General features: G+C 47.6%; 1 protein-coding gene across 5 annotated transcripts in view; it reads left to right on the top strand.

Moving 5' to 3' along the window:
- The window catches only part of IQSEC3 (IQ motif and Sec7 domain ArfGEF 3), a 115,783-nt gene that overhangs the window by 76,444 nt on the left and 26,543 nt on the right, over positions 1 to 12,796 (top strand). For all 5 annotated transcript variants that reach the window (XM_049783196.1, XM_049783197.1, XM_049783198.1 and 2 more), the window contains exons 4-5: positions 5,921 to 7,089; positions 9,517 to 9,678. In XM_049783196.1, coding sequence (XP_049639153.1) covers positions 5,921 to 7,089; positions 9,517 to 9,678 — 1,331 coding nt within the window. The remainder of the gene's footprint in view (positions 1 to 5,920; positions 7,090 to 9,516; positions 9,679 to 12,796) is intronic.

Here is a 12,796-nt window from a genome sequence, read left to right on the forward strand (position 1 = left end):
CAGTGATTCAAATTGGGGTTGATCATGTGTAAAGCAAGCACCTTAAGCCCTGCTCTATCTCTGGTCCTAGACACTTGTCATTATATGGTGCTTCTAGGGACATGAGGTCAGACATAGAAAGATGCAGTAGATCTTTCCAACTGATATGTAAGTAGGATTCTAAGTGAGTTTTCAGTGTCTTGTCCCATCTGTGGGCACAGCCAGATCTTCTCTTACACTTTCTCCACCAACCCTTCTGCCTTTTGCCAGGATTAAAACATAAAATGCGATATCATCACCCCCAAAACACGGAGTCAGTTGATATCCATCATAGCAGAGATAGGGGCCAAAGAGATCATGCCAGGTATTTTCTTTGCATACTTGTTAACCCTGGTTCAATGCCAGTACCACTATGGTTCATAAGCACTTCCAGGAGTGGTCCCTGAACATAGTCATGTGTGGCCTTGAAACCAAAAAAAGATTAGCCTGGGTGATCAGGCCTAACCAGGTGAACCCATTAAAAGAGGTGAGATTGGGGTGGGGGGAGAGACAGCATGGAGGTAGGACATTTGCCTTGCATGCAGAAGGATGATGGTTCGAATCCCGGCTCCCTCAAGCCTGCCAGGAGCAATTTTTGAGCGTAGAGCCAGAAGGAACCCCTGAGCACTGCTGGGTGTGACCCCCACCCCCCCAAAAAAATAAAGAGGTGAGATGAGGTTGAAAAGATAGGACAGAAGATAAGACTCTTTGCACCCCATATCCCTAAGTCTTCCAGAGTGAGTCTTGAGTACAACTGCTGTGGCCCCCCAAAAAAACAAAAACAAAAGGTCAGAGAGATGCTCTCTTGGTTGAAGGAATGTGGAACACTCCTTCCTGGATTGGAGAAAAGATAATGATAAGGAATATTAGACAACTTCTCATCACTGAGTGCTTCTACCCCAGAAGCTCAAAGAAATGAGTTCTGCCAATAATAGTGACCTTGAAAGAGAACCCTGATGGATAGATGAGTGTATAAGTGGACTTCTTGGTTCTAAAAACTGGAACTGGGAATCCTCTTGTGGTAGTCATAGATTGCAAACCCACAGAACTATGAGAAAAGAAATGGGTACTGTTGTAAGCTGCTTGGGGCCATTTGTTAGGCAGCAGCTGTTGACTGATACATGTGGTTAGTTTTTTGGGTTTTTTTTTAGAAGCACAGTCTACATTCTGAGGAGCAAGGATGAACAAGAGTGTCTCCAGTCTTTTGCTCAAGGCCTTGTGCCTATTGAATTGCAAGTACTTCTGGTAGAGTCTATAGAGGGAGCCCAAAGAGCCAGTCCACCCTTCAATTGCTTAAATTTTGAACTGTCTTCAGAAAGATGAGTTGGGTATGAGCAGAGAGACGAACAGAGAGATGACAAATTGCTCCTGGGTTTGGGGACAGGAAACAGCACTGCATGATGAACAGAAGGTTTATCATGATGAACAGCTCCTAGAGGAGCTGAATACAAGAATGAGACCATCCTGTTTTACTAGAATTGTCTGTTCTGATTGGGACTATCTCTGAGGTTTCCTGGGCTAAGAGAAGGGCTTTATTGCACCAACTGTACCCCAGGGGGAGAAACTTAAGGAATTCTCATGGCTTTGGGGAAATAAGGACATAGATGAAGTTCCTTGTTCTAAAGAAGTTCCAAGTGCGAGGAGTAGAGCAGGAAACAGTCTAGCAGTGGTCCTCAAACTATGGCCCGTGGGCCACATATTGTACTTGTATCTGTTTTGTTTCTTCATTGCAAAATAAGATCTATGCAGTGTGCATAAGAATTCGTTCCTAAGTTTTGTTTTTACTAGAGTCAGACCCTCCGATGGTCTGAGGGACGGTGAACTGGCCCCCTGTTTAAAAAGTTTGAGGACCCCTCTAGAGGGATAAAAGGGCTTTTCCATCTGTACCCCTCCCCAGCCATAATCTCAGGGACAGGGCTAATGATGTTCTTGCCCTGAAGCACTTATCTCAGCCACCCCACCCCTTCTCTCAGTTCAGGAGTCAAACTATGTTCATGGAGTGTATGGCTGGGAGAAAGACATAATCTCAGGGCTCAGAAACACTACTGTTCTTTCACCAAACCTCCTGTGGATGTTGATGAAGCCATCTTGTCATCCCCTAAATAGAAGCCTTGCGTGTTACATGCTAATCTCCAGGAAGGGGCGAGGCTAAGTGTCTTTGGCCATTCATAGCCCAAGGAGATTGTCTCTCCCTGATAAGAGAGGGAAAGCAACACCATAGTGACCTAACAGAGAGAAAAAACCAGAGTTAAAGACATTTTAAAAAATTAGAAATAAAATATCAAATAAATTCTACATAAAGTTATTTGTTTTAAGTAATTGTGAATGCTTATAAATATTCCTTAAAAAAGAAAAAAGAAAACATATATTGGTCCAGAAATACTTTCCTTGAATTATTTATTTTTTCTTTACTGTAAATAAGGAAACTTTAATTAGAGGAAACCTTAAAAATTAGCAAATGAGGGGCCGGGCGGTGGCGCTAGAGGTAAGGTGCCTGCCTTTCCTGCGCTAGCCTAGGACGGACTGCAGTTCGATCCCCGGCGTCCCATATGGTCCCTCAAGCCAGGAGCGACTTCTGAGCGCATAGCCAGGAGTAACCTCTGAGCGTCAATGGGTGTGGCCCAAAAACCAAAAAAAAAAAAAAATTAGCAAATGAAACTTGTCCATAATTTTACAGTCATAAATACTGATAAGATCATACACATATATCCTACTAATAGTCCGGCATTTTGTGTTTGAGTCATACTAGCTGCACTCAGAATGTATTCTTGGTTTGGTTCTCAAAGATCACTGCTAGTGGGGTTTGGGGGATTATGTGATGGTGGGGATTGAACCTGGTTTAAAAAAAAAAAAAAAAGACCAGGGCCCGGAGAGATAGCACAGCGGCGTTTGCCTTGCAAGCAGCCGATCCAGGACCCAAGGTGGTTGGTTCGAATCCCGGTGTCCCATAGGGTCCCCCGTGCCTGCCAGGAGCTATTTCTGAGCAGACAGCCAGGAGTGACCCCTGAGCACTGCCGGGTGTGGCCCAAAAGAAACCAAAAAAAAAAAAGACCAGAGTTGAGATGAGGAAAAAAAAATGAGTGAGTGTGTTAAGGGAAAACTGTACCCACATAATAAGTTTTTCTACATCCATATGTGCAGGGAGGTATAGCACCCCAAATCTACATAGCCCCACGAGCTAGCCTCACCAAGGCCTGTCTTGATTTTTCATCTCCTACTGTAGAATATAGGAGTAACTCAACTCATGAAGCATGGCAAGTTAGCGGGACCCCACTCCTGAAACACACATCCATCATCCACACATTTTTGTATTAAATTCACCTTTATCGAGCACCTACCACATGCACTTACTACAAAGCCCTCGGGAGTCTCTGGGAGCACAAAGAGAGTTAATCAAATCGACGATGTTGCTGGGGACCGGAGAATTCCCCTAGTGCAATGAAATGAATGCAAAGAGAGGAAGCAGGTGAATGGGAGTAGCAATAATACTATTTATTTGTTTCATTATCATTATTTTGTCTACTTAGGTCTTGTGATTTATAATAGTGTTTTTATTGCTATTTCAGGGTACAGTGTTGCTATACCATACCCTCCACCAGAGCATTTGCATTTCTCCACCCCTGTCTCTAGAACTTCTCATCACACACACACACACATACACACACACACACACACACACACACACACACACACACACCCAGCAGCAAACTCAGTTCTGTAGTCAGGAGCCCAGAATCTGTTCCCACTGGCCATTGTTTCTTTTCCTCCATGTTTCTTTATACTCCACATGTAAGAGAAATCTGGCCATGCTCAGAGCTTACTACTCCTGGCTCTGAACACAGGAATCAGTGATGGTGCTCTGAGAATCATACCATACCTAACCATAGGGTTAGGGTTAGATGCTGGAGATTGAACCTGGATTGGCTACCTGCAAAGCAAACACCCTCTGCTATTGCTCCAGCCCAAGAGAGAACTTTTGGAGTTTGTCCTCCTTTTGACTCATTTTGATACCCTCCAGTTCCATTCATGTTGCAGCAAACCATCTTTCTTCTTCCTTCCTTTCTTCCTTTTTCTGCGTTTCTTTTCTTTCTTTTCCTTCCTTCTTTTCTTCCTTCCTTCCTTCCTCCCTTCCTCCCCCTCCCTCCCTTTCTTTCTTTCTTTCTTTCTTTTTTCTTCTTTCTTTCTTTCTTTCTTTCTTTCTTTCTTCTTTCTCTTTCTTTCTTTCTTTCTTTCTCTTTCTTTCTTTCTCTTTCTCTCTCTTTCTTTCTCTCTTTCTTCCTTCCTTCCTTCCTTCCTTCCTTCCTTCCTTCCTTCCTTTCTTTCTTTCTTCCTTCCTTTCTTTCTTTCTTCCTTCCTTCCTTCCTTCCTTCCTTCCTTCCTTCCTTTCTTTCTTTCTTTCTTTCTTTCTTCTTTCTTTCTTTCTTTCTTTCTTTCTTTCTTTCTTTCTTTCTTTCTTTCTTTCTTTCTTTCTTTCTTTCTGTCTTTCTTTCGTCAGTCACATTCAGTGATGCTTAGGTCTTAATCTTGCCTCTGCACTCAGTCGGCCCTTGGGTATAAATATGGGTGCAAGGCAAGTAACTGTCCTACCCATTGGTTTATCTCTCTGGCCCTGGGATTTAATTATAATTTTTTATAGATGAGTACTATTAAATTGGAAGTAATATGTTTTAAATATTTCCGTTGGACTTTTGTCATTATTTTTAAATGTACACTAAAGTAGCAAGAACAGTATGCTAAGTTCCCATATAATCATCATTTTGTTTGAACAATTTTTTAATAATATTGAATCACTTAACCTTTCACTTTGAGGAGCACAGAAAGCTTAGGGTGGGGAATGCTGGAGGACTATTACTGGCCCTGTGCTCAGGAACAGAGGGGCCCCAAACACTACTCTAAAACCATATATGATGCTTAGGTTAAAACCAATTACATGCAAGGTAAATATCTTAATTCCTGTACTACTACTCTCTGGCCTCTTAACTGTTCATCTTTTTGATAGAATGTCCTAATACCAATTGAACTTGCCGTGCATTTCAAAAATAAGTATTTCTTATGCATCTCTAACTTAAAAAAATAACTATAACAGAGGTCAGAGTGATGGCAGAGCAGACAGGGTGCTTTCTTTGAATGTGGTCAAGGATGTTAGACGTTAGATTCCCAGAACTCTATATGGTCCTGGAAGTTAATCCCTGAGCACTGTTGTGTATAGGCCCCAAAACAAAAAGAAAACTAATGAGAATCTTCACAATCCCGCCTGACAACCATCAGCCTCTCTCCTCTCTCCTAGGTAGCCAGTCTTGTCTCCTACACCTCTAGGGGTTCATGCCAAGACCTTTCAGCCCCGAAACCCTTCAGGACACCACTGCTTTTTCCATGACTGCCACTTCCTTGCAGTAACAAAATTATAATTTCTTCTAGATGAGAACTATTCATTGGAAGTCATATTATTTGACATTTCTGTTGGACTTTTGTCACTATTCTTTTTTGTTGTTGTTGTTGTTGTTGTTAAACTTGATTGATTTTTGAGCCACACCTAGCAGCGTTCAGGAGTTATTCCTGGCTCTGCACTCAGAAATCGCTCCTGGCAGGCTAGAGGACCATATGGGATGCTGGGAATCCAACCGGGTAGGCTGCATGTAAGGCAAATAAATGCTCTACCGCTGTACAATCTCTCCATCCCTTTTGTCACTGTTCTTAAAGGCACACTAAAGTGGCAAGAATAGCGTGCCATATTCCCTTGGAATCATCATTCCTTCTCAACCCTCTTGAATAGCATTGGATCACTTAACCTTACACTTGGAGGAGCAGGGAGGGTTTGGGGTGTGGAGTGCTGGCTTGGGGGCCTTTCAGAAGCGACAGGAGCTGTCCTCACTCAGCTCTCCCTTCTTGGTCTTTGCTGCAGATTGAAATGCTAGAACACAAATACGGGGGCCACCTCGTGTCCAGGCGCGCTGCTTGCACCATCCAAACCGCCTTCCGCCAGTACCAGCTCAGCAAGAACTTCGAGAAGATCCGCAACTCGCTGCTGGAGAGCCGCCTGCCCAGGCGCATCTCCCTGCGCAAGGTGCGGGCACCCACGGCCGAGAGCCTGGCAGCCGAGAGGGCACTGATGGAGGGCTATGGCCTGCTGGGGCTGCCCCTGGTCCGTGCGCCCTCCCTGGCACCCACCTTGGCTGGCACCCTCACCGAGCTGGAGGACTCCTTTACCGAACAGGTGCAGTCCTTGGCCAAGTCCATCGACGATGCGCTCAGCACGTGGAGCCTCAAGACCATGTGTTCCCTGCAGGACAGCGGCGCCTACCAGCTCCACCAGGCCCTGTGCCCGGGCACGGGGGCCCCAGACCTGAAAGGTGACCTGCCTTTGCGGGAGCCTGAGAGTGGCCACGCCGGGCCCAGGGCTGATGTGGTCACTGCTGGCGAGGCCCCCTGCCTGTCCCAGGGCCACAGCAGCACCCTGATGATGGCTTTCAGGGATGTCACGGTGCAGATCGCCAGCCAGAATATCTCTGTGTCCTCCTCCGCCGCCGCCCTGTCCCTGGCCAACTGCCTGGGCACATCGCAGTCGCCCCAGGTGCCAGGCGAACCTGTGGCTGCTGTACGCAAAGGCCAGCAGGGCGAGGCCTCCGGGCAGGAGGTCCTGGACACGGTGGTGGCAGCTGCAGACCAGGGAGATGCACCCCTGGAGGACACCCGCATAGAGGCAGGGACTGGAGAGAGACTGGGTGCTGCTGACCAGGTTGGGGCCACCCAGGAGGTACTGGAGGAGGTGGAAGCCATCGAGGCAGAGGGGGCAGAGGAGGAGGACGCAGCAGCAGCAACAGCAGCAGCAGTGGCAGGAGAGGTGGGCAAAGGGCCTGAACCTGAGGCAGGGGAGCAGCTGGGCAGCGAGCCGGCCAAGACTGCCCTGGCCTCCGAAGTGTCAGCTGCCACCTCCAAGGAGGCGCTGCAGGCCATGATCCTCAGTCTGCCCCGCTACCACTGCGAGAACCCTGCCAGCTGCAAGTCGCCCACGCTGTCCACTGACACGCTGCGCAAAAGGCTCTACCGCATCGGCCTCAACCTCTTCAACATGTAAGTGACAGCACTGGGGGTGACTTTTTGGATGCCGGGTGGTTTGCTGCATGGGCTATGGCCTTCCAGGAGGCTGACCGCTTTTGGAGATGGGATAGATGGGAAGGGGCACACATGCTTGGAATTGTTAGGAGGGTTTTTTTATTTTATTTATTTATTGTCAACTGATTGGTTTCTAGGCCACACCCAGCCTCACTCAGGGGTTACTCCCGGCTCTGCACTCAGAAATCGTACTTGGCAGGCTGGGGGACCATATGGGATGCCAGGAATTGAACTGGGTCCGTCCCTCTCAGCTGTGCTCTCTCTGGCCCCTGTTGGGAGTTTCTTTAAAGACGGATCAGGACCAGAACCACACCCCCTCACTACATTTCACAACTAGAAGGGCCCCCAGAAATGAGCAACACTCACAGAAAACAAGTGAGTAATACCACAGGTCAGGGGAAGATGATACAGAAGTCATTTGGGTGAATTATGAAGTCCCGAAGCAGTGTCCTGAAGAGACGAGAGGCGAAAGTTGAAAAGGAGACAAACTGGGGCAGAACTGAGAGGGGCAGAGTTGAGATTTCTCAGAGGAAAAACAGAGAAGGCAGAGCGGGGTGAGCTAAAAGGAGGAGAGGGAGGAAGCAGGGAAAGGGGTAAAGCAAGCAGAGGAGGGATTGAAAGAACCTATGGGAAAGGAAGAGGTGCCTCAGAGCTCCTTCAGAACCAGAAGACAGAGCCAGAGGCCAGCAGCCTTGCAAGTAAGTGGATAGGCTTGGCTCCTGGAACTTTCCAAGTCCCAAGTCCCTCAGCTTTATCCTCCACTCCCTGGGCTTTCACAACCCAAAGCCGAGAAGCAACTTCCCCTTTTCTTCACCCAAGCTATCACTGATTGCTTTCCAGAGCCAGGACCCAAGAATGAGTTCAGTAAGATACATCCCCTGCTCTGATATTCTAGAGATATGGTCTTACAGAAAGGACCTGCAATTCCCTAGCATAGCAGGTAATATCATTTTTGCCATTTTTTGAAAGAAAACACAGGCTCACACAAATATGGTGAGTTGCACACTGTAGCAAGCGGTGGATACAGGCCAGCCAGCTAGCTCTGCTGGACCTCAGTCCCTGCTGCGTCAAACTCTGTTGCTCAGTCATCCACAGCATCACTTCTGCAGGAGGGCGGATGCTCAAGCACATCCTCGGGTCCCTGGGAACAGGGGTCCTTGAACTATCTATATGTAGTGCAAGACAAGTTTTTAATGTGTGTGTGTGTGTGTGTGTGTGTGTGTGTGTGTGTGTGTCTTTAGCCCAATACACTCTGGGGCAAGACTTATAAAATACAGTAAAAATGAATTGCTAGAAAAACAATTACATGCTTGGTTGTCCCCAAAATGTCAAACTGTTATATGAGGTTCTAAACGTTTACCCTCTATTTCAGTACTTACTTCCCCGGGGCTGGTTAAGAGACGGATCAGAGCTCAGGGTAGGTTCATAGCCCCCCTGCAAGCATATCTGCTCTCAGACACAGCACTCACACCCCCACTAGGGCTCGAGCCTGAGAAGGAAAAGCTTTAAAGTAGAATTCTGCTAGCCACCATCAACAAGAGAAGGGGGCACGATGAAAGCAAGGGAATGTCACCCTAATTTCTCAATTGTTGCAAGTCAGCCCTTGATGGGGTTGATTGATGGAGGGATGGAAGGTGAGGTCTTTCCCCTCCAGCTCGAAGCACGCATCTGCCACCCTGTTCAGCCGGTGGTCCTGAGGTGAATGCAGCGGGAAGAAAGCTAACAGGCCGTCAGACTTGTGAAAATGTCAGGTTTATTCGGAGGACAAGACTGAAGCCAAAAGTTTCAGCATCAGTTCCAGCCAAAAAGCCCCTCGCCTTCCATAGACCCTTGCTTTTATCCCCCAGAATCAGGTACCAACCTAGGGTGGGAGCAGAATGCCAGGTCACACCCTAGGGAAGGGCACAATCACCGATCAGGGTAGGGTCAGTAACATAATAATCCCATTGAAATGTTTACCTACACAACACCCAATATAATCCTCTCTCAGATTTCCCCAGTGACTACTGGGTATAGAAAAAATATTACAGGTAGGAAGAAGGGACAATCTTGGGCCTTGAGAGTCTCGGAGGAAGATCCACTGTGAGGGAGAAAGGGAGAGAAAAGGAACATCTCCACTTGTGAGATTCAGTTTCTGGGACCATACAACCCCACTTTCTCCTTCTCACAGCCCACCTCTCTTCTACATGGGACAGGAGAGTGAGACTGTGGTGAGACCTTTCCTCATGGACATTCTTTGCAGGAGAAGGAATCTTGTGTTTTCTAGAAAGATCTTTCTAGGACCCACAAGCACTTTAACAGGCTCCACTGACCGAAGAAAGGAGACAGGAGTTATGAAGAACCTTAGCTCACTCTCTACTCCTTCTTGCTGCTTCTGCTCCCCAGAAACCCGGACAAGGGCATCCAATTCCTGATCTCGCGTGGTTTTATCCCTGACACCCCCATTGGAGTGGCCCACTTCCTGCTCCAGCGGAAGGGCCTCAGCCGGCAGATGATTGGAGAGTTCCTGGGGAACAGCAAGAAGCAGTTCAACCGCGACGTGCTGGAGTGAGTACCCCAACCTCGGGACATCCCTGCCCTCCACTCCTTCCCATATACTCACTCTCCCTCCAGAAGCTGGAGGGCAGGTGGCAGCAGAGTTGGGGGAACTGCACTTCCAGCTGTTCTCATCCCATTGTTCCCCCTTTTCCTTGCCACTAGCCATTTAAGTTCTCCTTCTTGAAAATTACTGTTTTGCAGGCACTTCCCCATTCCCACTTCTCTGTCCTCTTTCTTCTTGGTTCCATCTGTGAAGTAGTTCTCCAGGGGTCTTAGGAGTGCCTCCCCCTTAGATACTTTCCCTAGAGGGGTGAAGGTCTGCTGAAAAAATACAAGGATCTGGGCCCGGAGAGATAGCACAGCGGCGTTTGCCTTGCAAGCAGCCGATCCAGAACCAAAGGTGGTTGGTTCGAATCCCGGTGTCCCATATGGTCCCCCATGCCTGCCAGGAGCTATTTCTGAGCAGACAGCCAGGAGTAACCCCTGAGCACCGCCGGGTGTGACCCAAAAACCAAAAAAAAAAAAAAAAAAAAAGAATACAAGGATCTTCTGCTTGAAAGGATTGGAAGCATGAGAGCTGTCAGCGTTTTGGGGTTCATAATCCCCCACCCCAGGGTTATCAGCACCCTGAGATGTGGCCTCTATCTAGGCTTTATTTTGTTTGTTTGTTTTTGTTTTAATTTTTTTTTATCACACCAGCAGCACTCAGGACTTCTTCCTGACCATATGGGATGCCAGGATTTGAACCACTGTCCTGCATGCAAGGCAAACACCCTACCTCCATGCTATCTCTCCGGCCCTAGACTATGGTTTTAACACGTCATCTTTGGCCGTGTCATGGCTCTCTGAGTCTGCTTGTACATTTGGAGGTGATGGATCATGGCTGGTAGATCAGTTGCCCTCTACAATCTGTGTCCTATTTCTAAATTCATGAGGAGGAGGATTGTCTGGAGATCAGGAGCTTAACCCTTGGGGAGGGCGCTTGAAATCCCCAGATAATCCTTAATTGGCAGAACCTAGTTTTTGCTCCTGACATGGTATCTTTGGCAAACCAGCCGGTCTTTCTGGAATAGAAAACTGGGGCTCCGAGTACCTTGCAAGGATAGCAAAGTGCTCGTAGCTGCCTTGCCTGTCACCATCCTTTCTTCTCCCTCTAGTTCCCCTTTTCTCTTACTATCTTCTCCAGCTGTGTAGGATGCTCTGAGTGGGGATGCCTAGGGGGACTAGAGGAAGATCCATTTTTCTCCCATCTCCTTCCTTTGCCTATTTTTCTCTCTACCTACTTCATGCCTGTCATGTTTTTGTTAGTTTTTGTCCCTTTTCCATTCTGTATAAGGGTGAGTGCCACCTATTTGTCTTGCAATGCCCCATCCTGGGCAACCCTGTTTTGTCTCTCTGCTCTGGGTCCACTGCTTCCCTTGCCCTCTGGGAACTCTTATCTTCTGCCTTGCTCAGTTCCGGTATGACTGATCCTGATTTTCCTTCTCTTCCTTTCTTTCTTTTTTTTGGGGGGAGGGGTCCTTACCTCCATGCTATCTCTCTGGCCCCTTCCTTCCTCCCTCCCTCCCTCCCTCCCTCCCTCCCTTCCTTCCTTCCTTCCTTCCTACCTCCCTCCCTCCCTCCCTTCCTTCCTTTCTTTCTTTCCTTCCTTCTTTCTTTCTTTCCTTCTTTCTTTTTCTTTCTCTTCTTTCTCTTTTTCTTTCTTTCTTTCTCTTTTCTCTTTCTTCATTTCTTTCTTTCTTCATTTATTTCTTTCTTTTGTGAAGCTAGATGATTTTTTATTGAACAAAACTTCCTTAGTTGCGAGTGGGGAAAGGGCAGAAATACTTGGTCAAGAGACAACATAAACTTGAAAAATCTAGCAAGCAAAGACACATAGAGACAAGCAAGTGAGCAAGGGAGAGCGGAGGCTTGAAGAGCAAGCCTGACTGGCATTCTAACTTGCCAGACCTATCCTGACCTGGAAAACTGGGATCACGCAGGTCCTTTTTTTCCTCTAGCCCAGGAGCTGCCTGCACAGCACAATGAAAACTAATTACCATGCTTCCCAAGAGACAGAGTGTGTGGGCTGGAGACCAGGCCAGCCGCTGCAGCCTGCGCTGGAGAGGAGAGCTAGGCTGGGCTGGCAAATGGACTAGCTGCTGAAGCAGGGGTCCAATGAGGGATGAGAGGTGAGGGCTATAGAGCAGAGGAGGAGAGGAGGAGAATGGACTGGACCTAAGCAAGAGGGCCCAGATCTGCACTCTGCCTCTGCTTTCTTTTTCTTTTCTTTTCTTTTTTTTTTTAACTTTATTGATTGATTGGTTTGGGGACCACATTCAGCGATGCCCAGGGATCACTCCTGGATCTGCATTCAGAAATAGCTCCTGGCTCTGGGGACCACATGGGACGCAGGGGATGCAGCCGAGGTCCATCCTAGGTCAGATGCGAGCAAGGCTATCTTGCTGTGATAGCTGTGCTATCTCTCTGGCCCCCTGCTTCTGTTTTCATGCATCGTTTCTCTGTGCCTCAGTTTCCTCACCTGCAAAGTGAGAGGATTAGAGTTGTGTGAACTCATAAGTCCCTCCAAGCCCTGGAAGTCAGGTCTTGTTTTTTAGTACATTCACTCATCACGCATTACCATGAGGTACAGATGACTGGCAGGAGGCATATCCAGTTGCTGTAAGCATGAAGGTCACGCATCCCCCTGCTGAAGCCCCCTAAAGCAGCAGTGCTAGAGTGCTTAAATTCACGTGAAAACAAGGTGGCCATCCCTCTTGCATTTATAGGAGTCCCTGTGAATGGTGCTGAGCTGGGAAGCCTAGTAGGGGGAAGGTATGTCTCTTGGCATCAAGGAACTTAGAGAGAGTTGAGTATCTTCTGGGAGAGAAGTTTGGAGAGAGGAGTAAGGAGCCAAGGTGATTTCACTGAGCACTGTGGTTTGAGGGAATGTCTATTGAACCCCAATTCTGCCCCAGTGAATGCCTCTGTTCCCCATTCTTAAACTGCCAAGGCTTAAGGTGCTGAGTTCTGAGGCTGACCCAGCATCTGCCACAGGGGGATCCTTCAGTGGGCCAGGAAAAGGTGGAGATGCAGAAAAAGGCAGGTGAGCAGAGGAGTCTGGAGTTTGGGCAACATTTTGCTAAGC

Source organism: Suncus etruscus, chromosome 11 (genome assembly GCF_024139225.1).
Source record: "Suncus etruscus isolate mSunEtr1 chromosome 11, mSunEtr1.pri.cur, whole genome shotgun sequence".
NCBI lineage: Eukaryota > Metazoa > Chordata > Mammalia > Eulipotyphla > Soricidae > Suncus > Suncus etruscus.